The sequence below is a fragment of the Gouania willdenowi genome, chromosome 4 (genome assembly GCF_900634775.1).
Source record: "Gouania willdenowi chromosome 4, fGouWil2.1, whole genome shotgun sequence".
In the NCBI taxonomy this organism is placed as follows: Eukaryota; Metazoa; Chordata; class Actinopteri; order Blenniiformes; family Gobiesocidae; genus Gouania; species Gouania willdenowi.
The window spans coordinates 28,523,116-28,551,065 of NC_041047.1; the positions used below are offsets into that span (position 1 = coordinate 28,523,116).

The window sequence follows — 27,950 nt, forward strand, 5'->3', positions numbered from 1 at the left end:
TGGACGTCTGTATAGTTTTTTTTTTTTTTAGTTTTTTAACATACATGATTATTTCTCCAGTCGGTTTGGAAGGACTTGTCAGACCACTGAGTAAAACCCACTGGGCTCTGTGCTCATGAAACCCAGGGGCCTCTCGCAGGTCTCCAGTCCTTCTCCCATAAGCAGGACAAGGACATTGAACATTAGTGCAAACGTTTGCTCTCAGCTAAAGCACCATTTTCAGTGCTTTTATCCCACAAAAAAAAACAACAAAAAAAAAAACAACCCCAGCCCAGCACCCATTATCCCCACCCTCCACGACCCCAAGCGCCCTTCAAACACACACACAAGCATACGCATGCACAGCCAGGGGGTCCGAGGGGGCGGGGGAGGGGGGAAATAAGCTGTGGCACAATTGATTAAATTATGAGTTTAGACAGACAGGAGCCCTCCTGTTCTCTTCATCAGGACGGGAAATAAAATAGACCCAAATAATCCTGACACACACATTTCTGCATTTGTATTTAAAAGATGTGTGTGTGTGTGTGTGTGTGGTTCACTCAGGGAGCCCTTGTTTAGACTTACAGGGAATGAAGCAGAAATGGCCCATTTTCCCCCCAAAAAACACATAACGCAATAAGTTTTAAATGTTGTATATAAATACACGTTATTAATATTTGTTGTAAAACCAAAAAACAAAACAAAAACTGACTAAACACTGAGCACAGCACTTTAGTAAGACAAACAGCATAAGACATTAGAGGAAATATTAAGCTTTAGGTTTAAGATGGCTCATTGGTCTGACAGGTAATGACAAGTCAAAGTGAGTTTAAGCAGTCCATGCCACGTACCACTAAATGTAAAAGTCCCTAACCAGGCACACATTAAGATTACCCAGAGTGCACTACTGGTCTGTCCGTGGGAGTCACACTGTGCAACACTAAACTCCAACTTTGTCCTAACGAAGATACAAAATTAGAAGAAAAAAACACCTCTCTGAGCGTGGGACAGCCCCTGATAATGACCGATGAGGGTAAACAGTGATTCTAAATGTGCACCTGGAGAGAAATAAGGTAAACAAACAACTGTCCAATGCAGTGATTTCACTAGCGTGGATGTGCTATCACTGGGGCTTCCTCAGAGAACACGTGTGGTCAGAGTTGCTGCTGAGCAGATGGGGCAGACACAAAGGATGCCAACTCCAACCTGCTGGCCAAAAGCGCACGTGTGTGTGCACAGAAAAACACTTTGGTCTTTCTTCTCCCTTTTCTTGGTTCACAGGACATTCTTTTTTATTTAAAGAAAAACTGCTAATTTCAAGTGCATTCCATTACTCAAGGAAAGCTGTTGGTCGCTTTTGTGAAAATCTGAATGTGCATTTTTACTTTTTCATTGGGATTGTTTTTTTTTTTTTTTTTTTGGCAACTCGTCATTTTAACCACAGAAGAAGTGCAACTAGAACACTGGACAGACAAAAGAACTGATCTCATCTGCAACTGGTACCCGTTTCACTGACAGAAAAGTGTTCTGCTCAGTAACAAAGTGCATTCATATCCGTCCTCTTTCCAGTTAAGGTGCAAAACAATCGTTGGTTAAAGCTGCAGCACTGCAGGAAAAATCACAGGGTGGGCTATGGGGGTGGGGGGGGATCCTCACACACGCATGCACGTTCTCGTACTTCAAAGGCTCAGTGTGCAAGTATGGAAAACAAGAGTGTAATTGGAGTGCATCAATGACACTTGGATCATTTAGGATGAATAAATCCAGATGCATTCAAAGTGATGGATCTGGACCCAGCGAGTGCACACATGTGAGTGAGCGGGACACAGACAGTGTGCTGAGGCTCAGGGTGCATGTTTGAACAGGCTGTAGCTGACACACACACACACAGATGATGTGGCCAGAGGAACCCTGGCTGCCACGCACACACACAATGCACGCAAATACACACGCACGTAAACACCCGTGTCACAGCACAGTGCCAGCACCGGGCGTCCTCTCCACAGTAACACCGTGCTCTGATATAATAATAATAATATCCCCTCCAGGCTGGTTCAGGGGCATTAGTGGACTGCAGAGGGAGAGAAAAGGCCTGATTTGATCCCCTCCTGCCTGGAAACGTGGCTGAGCTGGGGGAGATTATTTTTTGGAATGCAACAGACATGGCAAGATCCCCCTCCCCTTCCCCTTCATTCCCCTCCCCCACCCCATCAACCAACTGCAGCTGCGATCCTATTTGGCCTCCCAACTTGGACAGGTATTTATTGCTCTCTCCATCATAGCGGTTGCCTTATGGTCGTGTGGTCCCTGGGGCAAGAAGATTGGAATTAAGCAAGATACATGAACCTCCACACACACCCTCTGGAACGCCACCCACCTCCTTTAAATATACGTTTCTCTCTCTATTGGATATCTTTGATAAAGCTGTGCAAACATGGAAAAAAGGTGCTCATATATTGTCATCGTACTCTGTCACTTCCTCGGTTGGTTAAACACTACTCACGCCTTGTCACACAAGGACTTTTTTTTTTTTTAAACTGCACAAAGTTGAGCACATTCATTCATTCGACCTCTTCATCTTTTGGACAAAGAAGTAAGTATACATGTCAAGTGTCAAGTTTAGGATAAATAGGTGACTTAATGTTTTTCTTCCCAGCAAACATTCACACAGTTAGTTTTGTTCACCTATGAGCTTCAATTTTCACTTTTTAACCCAATTGGATAAACAGACCTCAGTATTTGTGGGGGACAATGTCATATAACTATCTTTTGTATATATACTATTATATACACACACACGTATACATCTATAAAGTGTCAAGTACCCGAAAGCAGTTTATAATAAAGAGAAAAGAATGACAAAAATCAAAAAGGGAAAATAAAAATGCAGATTTTGCAAGAGATAAGAGGCAGCGTCGTAAACTGACAGACATTAACAATGGTAGTGCTTCAGAAACACAAACCCTTCACCCAGCATATTCCCTGGTCCTGCAATTAGTGAGCCCCCATTAAAGTGGATTCGACTCAATGTAAATGTTGTTTTTCAACTAGACAAACCATACATTCTGGCAAATAGAGTAAGAAACACTTCAATTGAACCTTTGCCTGATTCTTTCTGGAACATCGAGTGAGGAAAAAAAAAATAATTTGTTGCATCAAAAGTGTGGCGAGTTTTCCTTGCATATGCCATATTGTGGCAATGTTGTTTCTATGGTAACTGTACTTTTCAGACCTGCAAAAGAATAGAAAAAGACTTGTTTTCACTGGGAGGATTTGTCCTCGCTTCACCCGTACAGCAGCCAGAAGGTACTTGACAGACACCTTTCTCAGAGCTTGAAGGCTGTGAGGACAAAACCAATAAAAATCTAAATCAACTGCATAGTTGCTCAGAGTTTCTTTCCATCATACGTTTGCTAAGCACACAGGCCAATGTAGAAAACCCTTATTACAAACACAGAAATGGTCCAGAAAGTGGACGTCAAGGGTGCGCGATTAGAAGTGTTCATTTCTCTTTGACAAATAACAAGTGCTTGCAGTCCTACTTCAATTTTCTAAAGTAATAGGACAAAGAAATCTAAAGGTTAGATTTAGAGACACCCTGATTTGGTTTATAGAGGAATATTCAGTTTTTTAATTTGCATGTTTTTTTTCCCCCTCTGTTCACAAGCCTGTTTCACAGGCGATGCAGAGTGACTATGGTGTCCAGCAGTGTAGTTTCAGGGCCCGCTCTCCACTGTGGTACCCTCCTCCACCTTCACTGCTGAGGTAGGCTCCAAGTGCAGCTGCCCCTTGACGGGCCCGAGGGCCATTTCTGAGCTGGGACCCAACAGGTCGAGGGGAGCCTCCAGGAGCCCTGCCTCTCTCACTCGAGGCTTCCGACCTCTGCGAGAGGGAATGCCGTTGCACCCGTCCTTCTTGAGGTGGCGATGCAGATGATCGGAGCGCACAAAAGTCTTAAAGCAGCTTGAGCACTGATAGGGGCGCAGGCCAGTGTGCACACGCATGTGGTTCTTCAGGTCATAGTTGTGAGCAAATGCAGCTCCACACTGTGTACACAAATAAGGCTTCTCTCCTGTGTGTTTCCGCATGTGAACCTTGAGCTTGTCCTGTCTGAAACACAGACAAATTAATATGTTAACATGTAAAAACGACTCAACATAAAAAACCTTTTAAAACATGATTAAGTCAGTTTTTTTCCCATATGATTGGACAATAACAGTTTGAGAAACCATTTGACTTTACACCTGATTCCATTTGTAAATGAAAGCTGAAAAAAATTAAACTTTTGCTGTAAGAACTTAACAGAATCTGATTCTGTTAATTTCTGAAATTCTTTTTTTAAAAAAGTGACCACATACGTATAAATATAAAAGTGCCCAGTATACCATAATTTCTGGTCTAAATGCCGCTACTTTTTTCCCACGCTTTGAACCCTGCAGCTTAAAAAATGATGCAGCTAATTTGGGGATTTTTCCGGTTTTCAAGCTTTATGCCGCCAAAAAATGTAGCTCCGTCACATTAGACCAAGAGGACCAATGAAACTGTTTACGTTAAATTGTTTGCGTTTCCACTGAGTCCCAAAAAAGGAAACGATAAACAGCATAAAGTTGCCAAATCACCACCTTTAGTTTGTTCAGAAGCGATTTGCATTCGAATTCTGACTCAGAGACTCGGCGTCATCGCTCCGCGTAGTTCACGGTAAGAAGAACGGACAAAGCGGTGTATCAGTCTGGTTCCAGTAAAAAGTGACCATAAAAAGCTCTAAATGGACTGATATGTAGACATGGGACAGTGAGGTGGTGAGTTCATTTGGAGGAGGAAACTGATCAGTTGAAACATGAAAATTTCTGTTCAACCTAACGTGATTACAGCAGCCTTCCTATCTCCCTGTTCTGATTGGCCGAGTCGTTGGAAGGACACCCTCATCAGCCAATAGAGTGCGGCCTATGTTACACTGCGGCCTTTGTGTGGATTTTTCTTCGAAAATGTATATATTATTGGAATGCGGCCAATAAAACCGTGCACTTTATAGTCTGGAAATTACAGTATTTTATGAATATAAAGTGCAATCAACTTCCAAGCTAAAATACACTGAGGTGTGAGGTAGTTTAACAAGGTCTGATGTGGTTCACTGACACCTAATGACCGGGCGTTTACATGCTATGCATATGTTAGCGCAATTAAATGTTACTTTTTTGTTAAAAAAACATGATTAAAAAAATCAATTTGGGTATTTTTTGGATTGATACAACAATCAATTTTCATTACACCCTTATTCAGCTATTACAACATCTTCATGCCAATTTCTATAAAAAATATTTGGCTGAATCAAATAATTCCTCACCAGCTTGAGTGTAAAATAAAAACTGGGAAGATAATCAAATCTCTTCAAAAAAATAATACAAAAATATATACGTGAAGACTAAGCACAACAGTTTGTATAAATAATACACTTAAACTAATTAAATCATTTTCAAATTGGTTATTCAACCTGTGTACACAGCTGTATTGCTACATATCGACCGCAGGATGAACAGCTACAGTTTCATTTCTAATGTGATGTGATTGTAAATGGGGTTTAAATGCTAACAAATGGTGTCCTTGTCCTAATATTTATGAATGTGACTGTATGGCTTATCTCCAAGTCATTTCATTACGCCCAGCACATTTGTTTTTACTTGACAATGACTCGCTGCCCATATACTTTATCAAACTGTCTTGGCCCTCATGTGACTGTTGTCCTTACCTCCCCCCTTTAGCCCTGACTATCTCTATAGCTCCAGAGCTCTTAAATGGTCTAACCCTTCTGCGCCCAGGGCAGAGGGCTCCTAAACAAACAAGAGCAGTTAAGACAACTCACACACAAATGCAACTGTCTGTGTGTGTTTGTAAGTGGATTATCTGTCATATAAGTACACAAATAAACCCCCTGCCATCCTAAAAAGGTCTGCATTGTTCGCCTTAAATCAATAAAAGAATCTTCTACATCAGTTAAGTGAAACATGCACAAATACGCTGCACAGGAACCCTTGAAACCATGTGGCACAGTGACAGAAGTGAATTATTTAAATAGTAGGAGTGATTTATTAGTGTGCGAGGCACTGTCTTAAGCCCGATCAAACCGGATTAAGATTACAACGGCCCCTTACCACTGCCAGTCAAATTTAGCTAGAGGGTTGATTCAGATTGGTCTTCCCCAACTGCTGTGCCAGCAAAGGTGCCGTGTGTTTCCAGCCTAATGTATCTATTTCCAGCACAAGTCCCCCGATTAATTAATTAAAGGAATTATTTTAAGGAAAAGGCGGGACTCCTTAATACAAGGAACCATGTGTTCCCAAATCCCCTTCTCTAAAAACACCAAATCTATCAGTGGCAAAGGGTACATTTTAATAGGGTGGTAAAGGAGTGAGAACGAGCTGGTGCAACTACGCTGCCAGGGGCAATAATCAACATAACCACAGATCAAAAGTTCACATTACTGCATTGAGCAAACAGAGTGTCATTGAGGGCCCACAATCCCCCTCAGTATCAGAGCACAGCACTTTATAGCAGCATTTCACATAACATCTCTATGGCACAGCCTTGTTTTATAGGACCCCGAAGTGAACGTTCCAGGACTTTGCTATGAAGGCTGTCCCAATGTTAAAAAAAAAAAAAAAAAAAAAGCTTTATAACTCTCCAGCCTCCTGTCCAAGAGCTCTGATATCACACCTATTTATTCAGTCTGGCTTTTATGTAGTGCTTAATAATTTTTATGGTTCTTAATTTTTCTAATTTTAGATTTTAAAAATTGTTCCCTTTTCTAAGAAAGGTGTTATATAAATAATTTATATAAATACAGTTTGAATGAATGTAATCGTTACCGATTCAAGGTAAACATTTATATTCTCTAACTGTGCAGCCTTCTTAAAGCAAAGCTAAGTTGGTTAGCGCTAATACTCTGGCTCTTGGCTTTGTGGTGCTCCCCTGTTTGTTTTTGTGCCAAGTGTAAGACTGTTAGTACATGTGACATGAGGTGGCCACTTCATTAATTGGGCTTACCTGGTAAAGCGCACTTTGCAGATGGCGCACTCATACGGCTTCTCGCCCGTGTGAGTTCTGATGTGGCGGGGTAGCTTTCCTGCACCTTGGATGACCTTGGAACATATGGGGCACTTCTGGAAGGCCTTAGAGCGCATCTTCCTCTCTCCTCCACCGACGCCGCCCCTCTCTGCAACCCCCCTGTCTCCCGCTGCTCGATCTGGACCTGAACTGCCTCTTGATAACCAGAGAGATGGCACTCCCTGTGCAACAGCAGCAGGGCTTGCGTCCTCGTGCTGCGTGCTGCTAAAATATTTCAAGTAAAACTCCATGTCGGGGTCGTCCCCATTTCCCTGCTCCTCCCCGGCCGTTGTGCGCTCCTTCTGCCTCTCAATAGAGTCCATCATCTGCTGTAAGAGGGCGCTGGCTGAGCCCCGCTCCCTTAACAGCACCTCTTGATCACCATCATCCATTTCTGTCTCCGGGCCCAGCCTGGACTCGGGAGGGAGGTAGGGGTGACCATTCTGGGATGGTGGGTAGTATGATAATCCTAAGCTCGGTCCATTCACATGCATTGCTTCTCCATTAATGTCATCGTCCACTTCTTCATCCTCTTCCTCCGGATCTTGAGCATGGACCTGAGACAAGGCGAGTGCCAGGGGAGAGTAGTACTCGGTGGGGACGATGGGTGCTCCATTGGTGGGGGTGCTCCCATTGCCGTGGTTAAAGTGCAGGTGTGTGGGCAGCTCCCTGAGCTCTGGCGTGCTGCAGCTGCTGCTCCAGTGTGCTCCTCTCTGGAAGTACTCCAGGTACTCCAGAGCCTGCACACGGTTCCCCTGCTCCCTGCCTCCTCGGCCTTTCCCTCCCTCATTTTGGACATCATTGCTTTGCTCACTGCCCGCCTAACGTGGCACAACAAGAGACAAAGAAAAGTCAGTATCAAATTAAGAAGAAGCAACATCACAATTTGTAAATCAGACTCACGTTGAAAGAAATGAGTCAAATGACAACAATGGAGAACAAATAGGTTTGATATCAAAACAGTTCAAGGAATTTAGTTTAACTAGATGGAGAACAAAAAAAAGCATTTTTGTTTGTTCAAATTCCTGTTCAAAGAGCCCCATTGAAAGCTGACAACACCATTTCACAACAGCTAATAGTTTAGGAAGCTATGGCACAAAGAAAGCATGATGAAGAAAAATACTTGATTTATTTGTCAAAACTAGAAATCAGCAAATTAAAAACAAGCTAATGTAGCAATGCCTAATTTATGCAGTTCTGTGGTTATTGTTCAAAGCAACTTGGTTTTTCACATTAAGCTGCTCAGTGTGAGTCGCAGGTGTAAAAGCAGGCGTTTCTGTCGAATAACTTAAGCATCACAATTGTCCATTCCCAGACAGCTGGAAAACTATCAAAAAAGATGGCCTCATAACTACTCGTTTAAACTTCCAACAGAAGAGTTGAGGCATTAGCTGTTCAGTCATCTCATCATGTTGGGTTTTCTTGACACAAAATAGATCAAAATAATTTGCCAACAGTGACACTAAGCCCATTGGCACATTGTGCTGCACTAAAGACAAATACAGGGAGATATTTTGATGTGCTGCTATTGCTCTACAAACAACGAGCAAGAGAGACTTCCTCCCTTTGTTTGGCCACAGAGGCCATTGGCATTCACACTGTAAATTAACTACACCAGTGTTTACAAGCAAAGGGAGACCAAGAGCGTTCACATCAGTCCAAACGGTGATGGCAACCCAACAAAGCCAAACTTTGGGGCTGTTTACATAAATGGCAACCAACTATAAACCAAATGCAGGTCAAATAATAAAATGATTTTCAAACAGAATATCAGAGCTGCTCTTAGTTAAGAAGCTGGTATGTATTGTGTCTGTAGTAAGTGAAAGAGCATGTTGTCCTTCCACAAACGGTGTTGGCTCAGCATGATTAAGTGTTGAGCTGACCCCAAGGCTGTGGGTGTGTATTTGGCATAGACAGAGGGACTGATAAAGGCCATGGTGTAAGCCTGACTATGCTGACAATTTAATAAAGTGGATGGTATGATTACCAGATGCTCTACTTGGTTTATGAGCACCCAAAAGAACAATAATTTCAATGCCACAATGCTAAACCCCAGTGTGCATAATTTAAAGACATTATTTGTTAAGTATAGAGACTTGTACCGGCGGGCAGAGCACTTTGGTATCCAGCAGGTGTGTGCAAACATCCTGGACAGGTGAAATTTCCAGGAGGCGCGCAGCATCGAGGATGTCAGCCACGCTGCTATGGCTGACTGTCAGGGTGGCTGTGTAGGCGAAGTCCAGCAACGCTCCCAGAGCTTCTGCTGCCACAAACTCAATGTTGTAGATATTCTGTTGGTCGGCGGCTGCTCCCGACGTGAAGAGCTTGTGGAAGTAGGAGCTACAAGAAGCCAAAACGGACCGGTGGGCGGGGTACTCCCGGTCCTGGGTGACGAGTAGCACATCGCAGAGCATTCCACTCAGGCGCTGCTGGTTCAGGCTCCCCAGGATGTCTGCACTGTGTTCAGGGAAAGGGATCCCCACAGGACCTTCCTCTGCTTCTCCTGCTCCTCCTCGCCCGCTTCTACACCCGCTGCTTGCCGTACCCCTGAGCCGCCTTCCGCCCCTTCCACCGGCTCCTGACGACATCTTCCACCAGCCTGCCGCCGAGCCGACAATCACAGCCCCCACCCGTGTATCCGTCCTGCCGTCTGTGTGTCCGCCTACCTGTAGACAGATTAGATGAAGAAAAGAAAAGGAGATGTTGACTCGTTTTGTGTGAAGGATTATGTTAAAAATCAACAGCAATTCATATAAAAAATTAACTAACTTTATTGAGGTCACAATGGATTATTCAGGGGTGTCCAACTTATTTTAGTTCAGGAGTCAAATATGGACCAGTTTGATCTGAAGTGGGCCACAGATTATAGGTGGGAAAAAAGTAACAATTTTAACATCATTGTGCCCTAGTTTTCAATATCAGTTCAATTTACTTCAAAAATTATCGATTTTGTTGCCAATTTTTTGTAATTTAGAGTAATTGAAATAAATTAATTTATTTAATTGCAATAGAAAAACATGCATTGCTGTCGCAAAAAGATTGCACTCCATATAGTGTTGACCTTCCACAGCATGTGCAGACAAGGTAAAATAAACTAAAAAAAAATTTTGTGGAATAATTTGTGAGGAATTGCCAATTTGGAATTAAAAATGACTGCATTCATGCAATGTAAAATGAAAAATGCAAGTTACTAAAAATATTGTTTTATCAAATTGGTAAATTTGAGATAATTACAACTGGATTATTTGATAATTTTCACAATAATTCATTATTTCTCCGTAATTTTTACTTTCTCCAGTGGGCCGAATTTGATGCTCTAAAGGGTCGGATTCGGCACCCGGGCCTTGAGTTTGACACGTGTGGATTATTAGCTTGGAGAAAGACAATTTGTGCACAGCATCAAGAAAGCACATGCATAAAGAATGACGTTTCTTTGAGATTAAATCTACTTCAACATGTCGGGTCACGTCAGGTGCTAACCAATTAGCAGTGATCATGCGTCAGAACTGGTTTGACGGTCAATGTTTGGATTTGTAAATTCCCAAAGCAAGATGTCAAAAGAGTGAAATCATTCAGAGATTCAAAAATACCTAAGATTATAAAACAATCAAAATGAAACATGTACGCAAGAGAAAACAGCTGTATTCCAAAAATAAATTACGTAGTGCTACAGCTTAAAAACACTTAATCATTATCATCATCATTATTCATCAAACTAAACCATGCACTGACAAGTCAAGGCATAAAAAAATCATATTTTAAAAAACACACGCTGTCTGAGCATTGACCTTAAATCCGACATTTACAAACAGGTGGTTTGATTTCTTCAAAAAGGAGTAATGAAGGATTTTTAAGTGCCGAGTACGGCCTGAATGTATCACAGGATCAACAATCACATTTGTGAAATAATCTATTTTGTCTGCCGAGAAAAAGAGTCTGCAATTATGAGCTAACACAAATTAGAAAACTGACGGTTTTATGGTGTTTTCTCAATTTCCAAGTGGAAAGAAGCGACAGTGAGACACACCTGCTTTATGAAGGTGGGTATTGAAACAGCTGAGAATGTACTCGGAACTGATTCATTATTACAAAGCTCAGTGTATTTAAAGACAATATACGAAAAATTATTCAGAAAAAAAAACAACAACTTTGTTTCTTTCTTTGGTTTCTTTGTGTTTTTAAATACTTGAAAAAACTGTACAAAAAAGAACAGCATTATAAAGATGTTTATGAACTATATCAGCACCATCTGTCTGCGTGCGTGCGTGCGTTACGGTTCCCGGTTGTCACAATACTTAACTTTTCAACTTGATACCGATATTCGTTAAACTATTCAGTACTCAATACCATTTCTCCTATCACTGGGATTTAAAAAAAATGACCTAAAAATTTCATAGAAATATTCTTAACAAAAAAAAAGAAAAAAAATTACTGAATTACAACATGTAAAATGAAAAGAACTACAGGTTGAATAATAATAATAATAATAATAATAATAATAAAGAGTTTCACCTACGATAACAAGTTATAGGTAATCCGAGGTAGTGCAAAAAAATAAAATAAAATAAAAAATGAATAAAATACAATAAAATAAACAACAGCAATTAGAACTAAATTTACAGGTAGTGCTGTGCAAGACATAAATATTAGGTAAGGGAGGTGTTTATGGTCGGTACACTGCTGCTGTGTGTGTGAAGAGAAAGTAGGGTGGTGGTAGGTGGTGGGGGTTTAGTATCGATACTTTTGCAAACAAGTATTATTTCTGGATGCAAATTTTAGTATCGATACTTTTACTTTTAGTGCGTGTGCGCACTTATGCAAAGAATCAAGTAAGAGGTCATGAAGGACAAATAGTCAGAGGGTTGTGGGGATCAGAGTGCATGCTGGGAGCTGAGTTGTGCAGCCTATATTAGTTGAGAGCCAGGAAGTGAAGTGAAGTGAAGGGTGGTGGTGGTGGGTTGGGGCGAAGAGGAGAGGAGAGGGTGGGGTGGCGGGATGCTACCGTGTGGAAAAACTGGAGGAGAAGGAAAAGGACACGCACTGAGCTGCGAGTGAACAGTATTAAAGAGGGAGGTTGTCAATCCGGTCTGAGCTGGTTACCCCACCCTGTACTGTGTGCCAAGTTTTAAAAAAAAAAAGGCCTGTCCCCTCGCTCACGTGTGGGGGTGGGTGCGGAGATTAAAATGATCGACTGAAGCTTGCACCGTGTTAATGCACAAAAGTCATGAAAAGCTGCAAGTATCATTAACACAAAAAAGTAACACGCACATCAAGACACATGGGACACCTACTCCCTCCCCATCTGCAGACCCAGCATGAGTGGCAAGAAGAACGGTGGATGAGACAGGGTGTAGGACATGTTGCGCTCTGAGACACTAGATTGGCATTCAATGTTCCTGGTATACTTGAACATTAACCTGCCTAACCTGGCTGCCTCTCCTCCCTCACACTGGTTCCCCTCTCTGTTTCAACTCTCTTCTATGTTGATCTCTACCTCCACACCTTAAAGTCTAGCAACATGTCACCTCTTTCCAAAGGTCAAAAAACTATTTTAAAGAGTTGCATGTCTGTACTATTAAGGGGCTACTTCAGCTCATTTCATATGACATATGGGTCAACATTTCCTTCATATCCAAATTAACATTTTGATGAAGAATATTTCTCAATACGTTAAATAACTACAGCATTTGTAATTTAGGGACATCATTTTGAACGGGCCGTCTATCAGAAGCCTCTGATAAGTGTCCGTTTGTGAAAGGCACTTTTATCATCAAACTCCTTAACCACCTTCTCAGGTGGAAATAGATCTGAGTGTGCCTGTCCCCATTCTGGCCAACCTGCACTTCCCTGAAACACCATTAAGACCTGTAGCGCACTAGGGTTGTTATGAGCTTGTGTAGCCCTCAAACTTACACAGTTGACCCCAAGCCATGGCTTTGTGGGGTAAAGACGCTGAGCTGCATGGAGATAAAAACAAAAATGCCAAACACACCAATGCGTGGCAAACACACACACGCACGCACACTTGATTTAATGCCAATCAAGAATGGCGGCACCGCTCTACAAGCAGGAGCCACCTGTCCCTGAATAAACCCAGCAAAGAGCACCAAGAACGAGGAAACGCGGTGCAACAAACCTGATCCTGACACCTCCTCATGGCTTGAAACATTTCTTATCACTAATTCATGTCTGTGGGTGACAAGACCCACAGCCAAGCACAAAGCAGCGTCGCAGCTGTCCCAGTCCCCAGTCCTCTTCTCTCAGCTATGTGCCTTCTTCAAGTTCAGTCCGTGAGCACCCAGGCCTGCTTTGCAAGTCAAACAACTGCTTAACATAAGATCAACCCATCCCATTCCCGCCCTCATCACTTAGATCCCATTTCTCATGTGTCTCTTCTCAAATATATGCACAGCAGCATTCTTATAAGAGGTTTGTAAATTGTTTTTACTTCAGGTAAATAGTGCAAGCTTTGCCATGCATGCCAGGGATTCTTGTACCTGATTGTATTGCCATTCATATGTGGGTAATGGACAACAAGATATGTTGTAGGTAGTAAGTATTACTACTTCTGTTTTGGCTCAGTCTTATTTTTTGGTTTTTGAGATCCTTCTCTTAGTGCAAGTCTTTTGGCTGACACATACCAATCATTCCACGGTACAAAGGAACAAACTGTTAACCAAGTGCTGATGTTTCTTACACAAGTAAATAAATATAGCTTGTTGACATAATGTGGAAAGTAACTTTGAAAGAGCTGTCAATGACAAAACCTTTAAAAACAAGGAAATGTTGAAGAAATATCCTTTCTGTGAGTTTCATGCTGGGACAGTAAGAAAGTATATGACTGAGTCTTTAAATGCTAAAACTGCAAGGAAGCATGTAAAGCGTATAAAGCATGTACAAGAGAAAAAAACCAATAACTGAAATCTTCTGAAGAATATAGTTACATGAACAGCAAAGAGTGCCTCGTATTAAAAATCATAAAACAAAAAACTGCACATCAAATTAGAATGTGTGTGTCTTTCTCTGTTCATCAATGCGAATGCTTTCCTTTGTCCTCAGTCGTCCTCATTTCCTGAACGAACTCAACTGCTTCTCTGCCTCAACAACAACCACGACCAATTCACCCGGCATTACAGGATTCCTTCACTCAGGTCAAAAAGGTTCAAGGTAAAACTGTTGCAAGATCATTTGAATAGGGGGGGCAGGGGGTGGGGGGTGGGTGGCAGTTACAAGGGAAAGTGCAGTTTGACAAAGCGCCACAGCTAAGTGACACATTGCTGCCAGCAATGGAGGGGAAACTGATAGGAGCTTAGCAGGAAGAGGGCAAGCGACTGATAAAACTTAAGATGCATCAAGGTTTGTGTAGGTCATGGTTCTTTCATTAAAAACGAGCAGCGGCAAACTGACAAAACATCCACACAAGGACAGTTAAAAGGTAGCGGGCGAGGCAGGGTGTCAAAGTTACGAGCTAGTTGATGACTTCTGAGCACATGGTGGCCTCAGAGTCAAGCTCAGATTTCAATGATAAACTCAGGTGATCTCACTCAGTTACCTGGTGTAACCTGTGATGGTGAGTAGGTGGGGGTATAATCACCCTTGTGTTGGGCAAAGTTTGCTTTAAGCAGGAGGTAGCGTATATAATTGTTGAAACAGAAAGTATGACTCAAAGCAATCACTAACTACTGTCTATTGCTCCTATTGTACAATCATACAGTATAATTGTATTGTATTGAAATGTATATAATTATTTCATTTAAAGAATTATGTGTCAGGCTTACTGTTAGGAAAAAGATGAATCAAAACAAGACCCAGTGGTTTGTGAGCTTGTGTGTCTGTGATTGTTCATGTCAGTGATAAAAGAAATATTAAATTAACTTTTTTTTTAAATGCATGAAATAATTATACAATAATATTATATAACATAAGTAAGTTAGAATGCATTTAATTTATTACTTTGAAATTTGCTCAATGAATTGTCAGAGTAAATTGTCTAAAACGGAATGGTAAACACTATTTAAGGACTTTTAAGAGCCTAATAGAGATTGTACTTAGTCTGTTGAAGTGCTATATATTTAACATTAACAACATATCTTGGGTAATAAAAACAACTAGACTTGCTTGGATTTTCCTTAATAACAACTTTACAACTAAAATCAAGTAAATTTGCCTTGAAAATAAACAAATTAAATCAGAAACATGCATGTGAAATCTATTGTGTGGAAATTACTTAAATCAGTGATAGCCTACAGTGGATTCGAACCAGTGACCCTCCAGTAACAAGTCTGCTTGCTTCCTTTCACTGTTTGCTTAAGTGTCTCTCATGTGTTCGATAGATTGATGAAACAAAATATTGAGGCTTTTAAGATATGAAAAGGTAAACTATTGAAAATGGGGGGGAGAGGGTCCCGATCCAACTTTTACACTTCTGATACAATACCAAATACCAATATTGCAGTTTTGAGTATTGGTCGATACAGATAGCACCGTATCAATCATACATACTTTCCTTGCTTATTTTGTACAGTGAAAATATAAAATAGAAAAGGCTTGCAGTGATATTAATCAAACAGAAAACAAGCAACAGTAGGTAGGCCTGGGCCAATAATCTATAAATCAATTAACCGGACGATAAATGAAAATGAACTCGATAAGTTTGCCGGCCCTAATATATTACCATATGCATGTGTTTTTTGTTTTCCTTGTCTTTCACCTCCAAACAGACTGGATGACAAGGGGGTTTACCCTCAGCACCAGAGCATGTTTGTTCCATAGAGGAATGAACGGAGTGATGCTGCATTCGATTGCACTCGGAAATCGGAAAGATCCGGGTCGCCAATTTCGACCTCCGAGGTAAACGCGTTTCATTCAGGAAGCCTGGAAAACATGACTAGCAACTAGGAGTGTGACGATATCTTGATACGGCGATATATCGTGATATTTTTTCGCACGATCGATTATCGATATGCTCGCGCTATCGATTTTTTTTTTTAATAAACCTTTCCTGCTTTTTTACTAAAATGTGTAGATAGGTCTTCACAGAAATTTTGTCACTGTTTGTTGAAGGAACCAATAGTTTACTGGAATATTGCACTATAATGGTGTCACTGGTAAGCTAACCCTATTTTTTGTTTACAGAAAGCACTATTGGAGATACTTATTTGTTTACATTGGTATGTTGACACTTATTTATAGAAATGCGGCACTAAAATAGTCACTGTTCATAGGACACTTTTTCAATGTATTGTCTTTCAGAGATCATTGTTATGTCATAGATTATTGCAGATTGATTTCTGACCAATATATCGATAATCGCAGTATCGTCATATCGTGAGATAATCATTATCGTGAGCTTTATATTGCGTATCGTATCGTATCATGAGGTACCCAGAGGTTCCCACCCCTACTGGCCATAGCAAGCTGACATTTGTTTTTATATTTTTCAAGCAGCAAAAATGCCTGCTGGGGAAATATATTAGCTCCTTGGGTAACAGAGACAGAGACAGAGACAGAGATAGAGACAGAGACAGAGAGACAGAGAGAGAGAGAGAGAGAGAGAGAGAGAGAGAGAGAAACATCATTCACTTTAAGTAAGACTTGAACGCACCAGTGGGGGGAGGTGGGGCCGCTAGCACATGCACACACAGAGCAGTAAGTTAGCCTCGTGAGGAACAACGCAAGGTAACGTCAGAGACATTTGGTGGAAAAAATAATTGCCAAGCCAAAGGCCACAGCACCAGTGTGAGAATATTACGGTTTCAAACCAAATGATCAAGGTGAGCCAATCAACATTGATGGGCCAGTATGCCGACTTTACCCAAAAGTAGTAGCAATGAAAAATGGCAACACAACAAACCTGCACGCCCACCTAAAGCATAATCACCCGACCCAGTTTTCCCAGCTGGGGAAAAAAACGGCACCTAGCGATGCAGAGCCTTCGTCTCGACAATCAATGCTGACTGAGGCGTTTGGTCGACAGAGTAAATATAAACGGAACAGCGCAAAATGGTGTGCGCTCACCAAAGGTGTAGTCCGCTACATTACGAAAGAGATGCTGCCCTTTACAAAGGTTCTGACAGAGTTTGCTAACAGAGACTGAGTCCATTTTATTTTAATTGTTTAAGACATTTAAAAGTTCTTGACATTCCAATTACAAAAATACTACCGAGAAAAACAAGTTAATTGCGTTTGAAAGGGTTTACTTGCATTATTATGATACATTATCATTACATTAGTGGTTAATTTGGTCTAAAGAAATTTGACAATAATAGCGTTTATCGGCAATAATTTGTGGGACAATATACTGTCCAGCAAAATCTGCTATCAGCCCAGGCCTATAAGTATGTACGAGGAAAAACTGACCCATTTAATACTAACCAATGGGTTACATAGATTTTAACCTTAAATGTAAGAATAATCTAAAACTTTAATTAAAAAAAATGTAAAACTAATTCGAAGACCCTGAAAAAGAACCTCAAAACCAATAAAACAAAACTATACTTTTAAAGTGCTTGATAACACTTCAGTTATTTTTCAATGTCAGTATTTAGTTCTGTCAGCTGCTGTCAGTCTGGAATGGACTACCGTACTTGTATCAGAGATTTTAGATGTGGGCTGTTATAATCCAATCCAATGCTTCTCTGATTTCGGACTGATTTCAGATATCAATATCAGATTGGCACACCACTGATTACTATTACTATTATCTATCGCATGAGGTGCTTTAAGACTGGCCAACAGAATCTGAAACTGCAACTCAAGAAAGTATGAGAAAACCTAATGAAATAGCAGAAACAGCAGGCTATCTTAATCAAAGCCTCATTCAGCAGAACTTCAGCTATCTTACTGGTCAGTCAGCAGCAGACCTGACGTGCCCCTGGCTGCATAACAGTGTACATGCGCAGTTACAGTAAGTGGGAAAGAGGACTTCCTGTGAGTCTTTAGCAGGCATGTAACAGAAGACGATCTGTTATCAGATGACCAGTTCTAAGCTTGCTCAATCTTTCTGTCCCTACTGTCTCACCCCCCCCCCCCAATAACCATGTCTCCTACCCCTGATCCTGCTCGCACATAATGATTGCCGTATCTCTATCTGACTCTTAACTGCATAGCATCCCACCATATCCAGACCCACCCATCTTCTCAAAGACACCCTATAAAGTAACCCACTCTTCTTTTCTCACTGGTTTTGCTGCAAATCAAATCACTAAATCAACAAGCAGAGAACCCAACAGTGGTCACGTATATCCCTTCCTTGATCAGTTGACCTCTCTAACTAAATGAAGGCTGCTTCTGGTATGGATACTACTGTGCTCCATGTCTGTAAAACAACCCAGTTGACAAAAGCCCATGACCTTACTGTACATTACTTTTACCGAATGGCCCTCTATTACAAAACCGTTCGTCTCAAAATGTGTGAAAACTCAAGTCAGTATTCCCCTGCACTCTGAAAACATCCCTGCTTCTTCTTCTACCAGTATAATTTTATCAGGTTGTGCTGGCTTCTATAAGAAATGTCCCAGTGGAGAACAGAAGAAGCCCCTTTACTCACCCTGGATATGAGAACAACAACAGAGAAACAACAGAGAGGGGCCTGTCTGTCTAGCAAGGCTGGAAGCTGTGGTAAACTAAGCAGCTGACCAAGGGGAACCCAACATTAGGGGGAAGTGAAGCTGCATTCACCGAGGAAGAAGACGATGAAACAACTCAAAACTGCAGGAAAATATACATAACCATATAGAGAAGCACAGAGTATCATATCAATGCTAAAATGATGCTGTTAAACTAAACAATCGTCTCAACAACCTGTCCTTTAGTGTGTGTGAACCTGCTAGTTTCAGGGCATAATGGTGTAGGCACAAACATACAGGAATATCAAACTGTATTCAGCCTCACCGCTAAATTGATGGGTGGTGTCTTGGACCAGCCCACAGCCAGTGGAGTCCCCTGCAATTCTCATGCAGTCTATTGTTGGTAACCCAGACAGCACATCCATGCACACACTAAAGCACATGAAAAGACATATGGCCTCTTTGCTTAACCTCCTGCCTGACTTTAGATAAAATAACTACTTTTCTTTCATAGAGGTCCCTTACAGAATATGAAGAGTGCAGCGTCCATGAAATGTGTTGCATCAACAATAGTTTCTATGACATCAAAATGAAGAAAAAAATGCCATCAATCCTGTCTTCTACTAACTTCGGAGAAGCATTCAAAGCACTTTCCCAACACTTGGGCGTCTTCACGCAATGCAAGCTGTACCCTCTGCATGCCCACACATTTTATGAACTGGTTCAACAAGTATGCAAAGAAGAAAAAAGAAAGTTACTAAATATCAAGCCAAGCACTCAGGTTGTTGTTAAGTCTTGAAACCACCAGCCACAAGTGAGTTTTACATGGCTATTGAGATTGAGACAAAGAAAACTGCTGGTGAAGAAAAGTGCGAGTAGATTAAAAGCAAAAGATGTCATAAGATTTACTGTTGAGCTGAAACCCATCAGAGAGCATCGACTTAACTAAGGCAGAGTGACTTTAGTGAAACTCCACTATTATTATTCATTTGAGCTTGAAGAGATGTCTTCTAAAAAGATTCAACACCTAACACTACCTGGATGTTGAGTACCATTGGCAAGGTTTCTCTTCTACAATTAGGTCAATGCCTCATGCAGGTTTTTTTTTAAGGATTTGTAGTTACTTTAACAAACCTAAAGAAGCACTCATTCAAGATGTGCATCATTTCACTCAAATATAATATCAGTCATTCAACCACAGCCAAAAAGGAAGATGTTTAAACTACAATAATCACAGCCAGGAATTATTTGAACTCAAACAGCTACACGGTAGCAAAAATAGTTATTTCTTGGAGCAGAATTATGTGGTACATTTTACACTAAACACTGACATATTTGTCTTTTGCTCCTTTAGCTGCTTGAGAGTGAAAACACTGAATATTATCATTCTTTATCACCCATTCTGAAGTGTCATTGCCCTTTACTTGTCTCATCTTCTCTTCAACTGTCCACAGACGACACCGTACATCTGTGTGCAGATGAGTGTGCATGTCCTTGTGCTGCTTACAAAGTGGACTATCTGCCTTTCTTTTGTCAGCCAGCAACTGCTGCCTCTGTCTCTGGGCAGGACTCGAGCAGCAACAGACAAAAAACTATTGAGTGGTCCTCGTTATACAGACAAGCCCTTGCCTGATCCCACACTAAACAGACACCTACCCCCACCCACCAACCATCCCAAACCACCACCATCCCGCCCCCTCTATTTTCAGTCCACAACTCAGCTGTGCAACCCCTCGTCTCATTGGTTTCGAGGCTGCTCACTCACAACACCTCTCTATTGGGATAGGCTGGCAGCTGTTCCCTTTCCTGGATGGCCAAGGGCAAGGCACTCTGGGATATATAGTTCCAAGACACCATTTGACCTGGTTTACAGTCCTCTGTGCAAACTACTAGTCCCAGCTCCAGCTGCCCCACATCTACCTCCACTATCACCAAGCCTGCTTTAGCGTAAGCACTCAGGACTGAATTATACACTACAGTATGTTGCTAGTAGACGAGGGAGGCATTAAAACACAGAGCAGCCATCAAGCAGGACATTGCTTTGCAAAAAACAAAAAAAAAAAACAATTACACACATTTGCTTCCTCCCAGACAGCACTGGGATGAAACATTATTATTATTCCAGTGACATGTCAGACACACTTAAAACCTCTGCTCTAAATTGTGACTTACACCTTTTTTACATTATCATTTCAGCAGAACAACAACAGCACACAATATAACCTTCTCACAGCTGTAAAACTGCTGCCGTCCCAGATAAGTTGTCATTGTTAAATATGCCCAATAAAAAATGTTTTCGGTTCCACCTCTCCTTTAATCAGTACCCACCCACCTTCTCTCCTGAGAGCCCCCCCACCGCCCTTGCCTCCTCCTTTCCTTCCTCCGCACCCTCCTCTAAGTGCTTCCACCTGCCTGAAAAGTTAATGCTTAAAACGTATCCAATAAAGTTTATCTCAAGATTCCCCCGGAGATCCAGAGCTATGCAGAGGAAGTAGTTTCGGTACATTTATTAAAGAAGAGGAACCATGTCTATGGACTACTGCTGTGACCCACCTCTCCTCTCCTCTCTGGCCAGCCCCCCCACCGCCACCCCCACCCCACCCGACCTGTTCTCCTTTCTGGCCCCCTCCCTTATTCTCCTCTCTCTCTCCTCTCCTCCTCTGCCCTGCTTCCTACTGTTCGACAGGCCCAGGTTAGACACAGGGGGAGATGACAGGGTGCCTTTAGCTCACCTGCGATGGCCGTGGTGCTGCTTGTTGTGGGTTAGCTCAGCTCTCTCCTCTCCTCCTCTCTGGAGCTCTCTCTCTCCCTCTCTCCCTCTCTCTCACTCTCTCTCTCTCCCTCTCACTGTTGTGCAGCTTAAAGTCCCGTATGCGCTAACCAAGCAGCAGCAGATCAACTCAATTCCCTTCCTGGTTTCTGGAGGGCAAAGAGGTCCCTCCCTTTCTCTCTCTCTCTCACACACACTCTCCCTCACTCACTCTCTTAAAGAAACAGCATTCTACCTCTATATGTGCTCTGTCTCCCTCTGTGAAACACACAGTACAGTGGAAACTCATGAAGGTTGAAAAAATGGACAGTTTTCAGTCATTAACTCCATCTGAGATGACACAAACTATTAACCAGTGCTCCCCTGCTTAGTGCTATCACCATTCATTTGACTCAAACCGAACATTTCTCGCGTGCACTGTGCAGCTGTCAACGTCAAACAGACTTGTGCGACTTATTTATTCTGACTGGCCTCATCTCACGCTGCTATACTTTCGTTCCTTTTGAGAGCCAAGTCGCACCTACCCGTCCAACCGCCTGAGGTCATGACGTCCCACCCCAAAAGCAAGTCTTGGCACATTCCAGAAAGTATAGTAGGGGCTGCCAGCATCCCCTTGAATAAAGTAGCTGCCACGCATCATCGGGTGTGGAATTAGAGTAAATACTACAATGTTAAAAAGTCTCCGACCAAATAAGTAGGATGGCATTTTTGTTATTTGTGCATTTAAAGTGCAACCACTTGATATTACAACACTTTTGCTAGTGTAACGCCTCTTTGCATACACAATATGACCCTGAGCTAGGCCTGGGCAATATATATTTAATTTAACATATCCCACAGAGGCCCTCTACTTTGGAATAGGTTACCTCACAAAATAAGATCCATATCTTCCTACTCACTATTTAAAAGGCAGTTATGAAAACATCTTATCCATCCATGAATCCTCCTACATTACACCTAAATTACTGCATGCCCTCTCTCACTTTAATCTATGCCACCATGATTACAATCCATATGTCATTTGTATGTATGTATTTGCATGTGTATGTATATGTATATATGTTTTAAGATTGTATTTCCTTTTTGATTTTCATTTCATCTTTTGTTCAATATTATTATTTCATTATTTTTTGTGTACTTTGTTTATATATTAGTTTGCCTCATAAATCAAAGTGTAATTGTGCATTATGTCTCACGCTTTTACAAGTGTTTGTTTGTTAGCCTTTGTTTTAAATTGTTTGTGTTTATTGAAAGGGGTGAAGCGCCTTAAATGTTTTTTTTTTAATGTGTGCTAAATAAATAAATGAAAATGAAATTGAGATTTGTATTTTATACTATTGCCTATATTGATATATTTCAATTTCATAGCTTTTTTTTGTCTTTTTAATCAAAAATACTAATGCTAGTATTTGCTGCTTTCAATACTTCTCAGAACAACATGAAAAGCAGAGTTAAATGAATTTTTTGAGTGCGTCCTAACCCAGACCTTCCCCAAAACAAGCCACACTACAGAACTCACTCACACGTGCTGTCTCTTTAAGGAGAAAAAGCCAAAAGTTTTTTAACAAATGTGTCTTTGTATGAGTAAATTTAACCCAGAATTGGCTTTTTGGTAAGGCTTTATCGAGTTAAAAATATTAAGATTTATATTATATCAACATTTTCAGAAAAAATATTGATATTTGAATGTTGGTCCATATTGCCCAGCCAACTTTAGGACAAAGTACAGTATGTTTTTGTTTTAACTTAATCTACTGTAATGATGTTTGAATATCAATAACTTTACACTATATTTCTGTGTATAAAATAGACATGTAATAGCCAGTCAAACAGTGCCTCACAACATGGCATTACATACAGTACATAGTACATACCCACGCAGCAGGTCTATTGGACAGGAAGAGGCAGTGACACACTGTCTGTCTAGAGGGCGATGTTAGTTAGATCAGCACTGGGCATTTAATGGAGATGAATGGCAGTGAGCAGCGTTTGGTTAACTTATAACCAGAGATGAAAGAAAAGGATGCATTAAATACAAACATACATAACTAAAAACTAAATTAAACACAAAATGCATTCATTTTAAATTGGCTGTTGGTCCATTTATCCAGTTAAAATGAGGTATTCTCAGACTGTGGCAGTTTAGGATGATGTCAGACATTTTTATAGCAGTGTGGCCTCAAACCAATATAAATTGCTATTTACTCCCAACATCAGTTCTGAGTTGGTCATCACTGTCTGTTTTGAGCTTTTTGCTTTTTTTTTTTTATTTTACTAACCCACTTGCTAAAATAAGGAAATGGTTCATACGAAATGCAAAGAATGCCAAAAAAAACTAAACTTGCGGTGAATATATTTAAAGCAAGCGACAAAAACCCACTATGTCACTACTGCAGTATGGTTTGTTGTTGGTTATGGTCGTGGCTATGAACAAGCTAATTATTATTCCATCGTGTTGCTTCAAACACAGCATTACTTACAGCAGTGGTTCTCAACCTTTTCAGCCCGTGAACACCAAAATAAAGGTTCCAGAGACCGGGGACCCCCACTGTACCTGAAGGTGGCTGAACACAGACATGAACATTGAAGAACAGTCATGTGGAGACAGGGCCATCTATAAGGGGGAATAAAGTCAGCAAAATGATGGTCCATTGTTCTATTCATCTGAATAATATCCACTGTAATCCAGAATGTTTATTATCATTTGCGTCATTGTATATATTGTCATCCTAAAGATGTAAATCCTTCTTTTAATCAGAAATAGAATTGGTTAGTGACCACAATTGGTGGAAAAGGTGGCGAAAGAAGATTTTAAAAACCACAGAAATTGGTTAAATGTTGCAAATTAGAGTGGGCAAAATCGGTGTTCATAGGGTTGAAAGTGACAATAATGGCTTAAAAGTAGAAGAATGAATGTGGTTAAATGGGCAAAAAAAAAGGCATGAAATATTATGAAAAGAAGTTAAAAGTGACAATAATGAGTCAACATACGTACCATTAGGTGAGAAAAGTGGTGGAAAACATTTATAAGTGCTGAAAATGTCTTGAAAGTGGAATAATGTGAAGAAAAGACATTGAAATTTGATGGAGAAGTGGCAGAAATGGGAGCAATGTAGCAAAAATACATTAAAAGGAGCAAAAATATGGCAAGAAAAAAGTGGTGAAAATAGGTTAACATGTGGCAAATTTGGTGGAGTTGCAGAAAAAGGGTAAAAATAAGCAGAAATGGGCTCAAATTGTTCTAAAAAATATTCTTACTTTCTTGAAGGAATCTGCAGATTCCATGGCGACCCCCTCCCAGTGTCTCGTGACCCCAAATGGAGTCCTGGCCCCAACGTTGAGAACTCTTGACTTACAGGACATATTCTTTACTTTTCCTAAGGTTTCCATAGTTGGGACTCTTGTATATTTCCTGGTAGCTAAAACTAAGTTTACTTTACACAGCAATGCTCTGGAAACACATGTGTACATTTAAAAAAGGGCGTGGCTATTCACACGAAAACGTATCAATAGACTGTAGGTCTATTCAAATGCAGCACCCCTCATTGGCCAGTCTAGGTGACGTGATAGGTGCACCACGTGACTTAAAGTTCCGTCAGTTTTATTTGAGCTATTATTTATTTTTAGCTACCCCACTAACCATTTTATTGTAGCCCTTACCCTCACCCAGGAAATACCCTAAAATGTTTATTTTTTTCGTATATGTATTTTTAAAGGTGGAATTTACCGTGTTAAATATGTTAAAATGAAAAAAATATATATGACAAAACTTAAGTGGGATTCGAACCCGCGTTAGCGGAAGGAATAATTCTTGAATAGCCACTTCCTTTAGGAAATTAGCACACAATGAAACCAAAATCTGATTATTCAATAAATACATGTAAAATCCATAGCCTTCATTGAGTGCTCGTGAAAAAGCAAAAGTTTGAATTTGATAAAATCCACTATTTATACTATGCTTACTTTGATGGGAGTCCGAACCAACACACCTGATGATGACGACTACGATGAGCTAGCTCAGCAGTTAGCAGCTAATGCTAACGATCATTTCAAAACACGTGCTGGGGCAAGGACATATCTAAAATATCCCTCGCCTATGTTTTATTGGATATTAAAGTAAAAAACAAGTCATTTTAATCTCGTGCAGTTAGTGTTCATAACGACAGGTGACGGAGTGTTTTTTTTTTTTCTTTCTAAAAATGTTTGAAGGAAAACCAATAGTTCCTGTGGCTCCATCACATCCTATACATCAATAATATATCATCTATTAATCTATGTAACACATACCTGTATGCAGTTGGCCATTTGTTTTCTTTGCTTTTTAACAAAGAGGTTTGCATCGTATGAACCACCCACCTCTGATGGTAAGGTGCCCTCTCTCAGGTGGACCTCATAATAACACTATTTAATTTATTGTTATTTTCCTTTGTAGAAATACAGTCATCTGGTTATGGTTATTACTGGAAAATTATTTTGGTATTTGTGCCTTTATTATTCAACTCTTAACTAAATAATAATAAAAAAAAAAACATTTCAATAAAAAACAAAAACCTTTCAATCAAAACTAATAAATATTTTCAATTTAAAAAAAAAAAGGGTTAAAATGAAAAAAAATACTTGAGACATAAATAATTGCATTTGAACACTATTTTGAAGTGATTTATTTTAATAATAATTTTTTTTAAAATTGAATAAAGACAAATTTACCTCCATAATAATAATAATAATAATAATAATAATAATAATAATAATAATAATGTCACAAAACTTACTAACACAAAAACCTTTAATGTTGAAATTGTAAAGTAAAACTGTAGGCCTGTGGATAAATTAAAATATTTCTTCATTTAAACCGTGTCAAACTAATGGCCCGAGGGCCAAATCCGGCCCTTTGAACATCAAAAGAAAGTCAAAATTACAGAGAAAACATGAATTCATTGTGTAAATGAAACCAAACACTCCTGATGCTTATATTGTATGATTGCAGTCATTTTTTTTTTTAGTAATAAACTGATAAAAAACTCAAAATTCTTTCAAAATCCTTAAATTTTCCTGAAATTATGACATAACATTTCCCTTAATTAACTAGAAATTGGTCACAAAATGTGAAGATCCTGTTGGGACTGATATATATATATATCACTTATTGCTTCGATATTGTCGGTTTCTTACATATATTGTATTATATATACATAGAAGTGCCTGTGGCCCACTTGAGATCAAAACTGCTCCATATTTGCCACACTGTTTAATGTAGTGGATCCATAGTAGACAAAGAACCATCTAGCCAAATAAAATAACTAAATGTGCTTCTTCTGGATCCAACAAACTGCATCAAAATACTGATAATGTGCAGAATTAGCCTAGATTTAAACTTATTTCAGTAAATGAAAAATGTTTTGGAGGATAATAAAACCAGAATAGTCCAAGTGCAAACTTATAACTACTTCAATCTATAATAGAATATCATACTCAAAGTAATAACTATAATACATTTATAAACATGGAGAGTAATATCTCACTATGAGAAATGTAAATTTAGCGTAATATATGTGAGTTTAATGAAAGGATGAGAATGTGTCTGTCCTCTAGATTAGATTTAAATAGTGCTTTTATGACAAAGCTTTACAATATCAACTCATTCACACATGATTAACACTAAATATGTAAATAAATGTACAATATCAGCTCATAAACACAGGACTATCACTGAATATGTAAATAAATGTACAATATCAGCTCATTCACACAGAATTAACACTGAATATGTAAATAAATGTACAATATCAACTCATTCACACATGATTAACACTAAATATGTAAATAAATGTACAATATCAGCTCATTCACACAGAATTAACACTAAATATGTAAATACATTTACAATATCAGCTCATTAACACAGGACTATCACTGAATATGTAAATAAATGTACAATATCAGCTCATTAACACAGAATTAACACTAAATATGTAAATACATTTACAATATCAGCTCATTAACACAGGACTATCACTGAATATGTAAATAAATGTACAATATCAGCTCATAAACACAGGACTATCACTGAATATGTAAATAAATGTACAATATCAGCTCATTGACACAGAATTAACACTAAATATGTAAATACATTTACAATATCAGCTCATTAATACAGGACTATCACTGAATATGTAAATAAATGTACAATTTCAAAATAAACCAAGCAGTATTTTGTTGTTTTACTTGATTCAGGAATTTAACTGAAGACGTAATTAATTAAATATACAATATATAAAACAAACAAGCCGTATTTACTAGCTTGATTTACTGAATTTGTCAATAAAGTTCACAATATTGAAATAAACTTACCTCGGTCGCAGACATGCTCAATGATGACGTCTGCTGGTCAATCTTGACAAAGTTTTCAGGATATTAAACCTTCTTTATAGTACAGTAGTGTATAGTATATTAATGAGCGTTGCCGCCAGGAAGGTTAGGACTTGTGTAGATTCTGCAGCAGTTATTTTTTTCCGTGAGTTACCATGACA

At 39.8% G+C, this 27,950-nt stretch overlaps 1 protein-coding gene across 4 annotated transcripts; it reads right to left on the bottom strand.

Moving 5' to 3' along the window:
- On the bottom strand, positions 1–27,895 carry zbtb7a (zinc finger and BTB domain containing 7a). 4 transcript variants are annotated; one of them, XM_028443380.1, is made up of 4 exons: positions 27,772–27,895; positions 9,183–9,746; positions 7,021–7,901; positions 1–4,089 (listed from the first exon to the last, which is right to left on the bottom strand). In XM_028443380.1, exons 1-4 carry the CDS (start codon positions 27,784–27,786, stop codon positions 3,696–3,698), a joined length of 1,854 nt encoding a protein of 617 aa, XP_028299181.1. In that variant the 5' UTR covers positions 27,787–27,895; the 3' UTR covers positions 1–3,695. The 4 variants fall into 4 exon arrangements, with proteins under 4 accessions (XP_028299181.1, XP_028299180.1, XP_028299182.1 ...); XM_028443379.1 differs by lacking the exon at positions 27,772–27,895 and adding an exon at positions 25,705–25,795; XM_028443381.1 differs by lacking the exon at positions 27,772–27,895 and adding an exon at positions 21,380–21,551.
- Between the last annotated feature and the right edge of the window lie 55 nt (positions 27,896–27,950).

Bases quoted from the DNA above. Each gene is read 5' to 3' on its own strand.
- zbtb7a (XM_028443378.1), bottom strand. From the start codon at position 13,249: ATGTTTCAAGCCATGAGGAGGTGTCAGGATCAG. The intron at 7,902-9,182 runs GTACAAGTCTCT...GTGCCACGTTAG, and splicing joins CCAAAGTGCTCTGCCCGCCG to GCGGGCAGTGAGCAAAGCAA. The intron at 4,090-7,020 runs GTAAGCCCAATT...TCTGTGTTTCAG, and splicing joins TGCAAAGTGCGCTTTACCAG to ACAGGACAAGCTCAAGGTTC.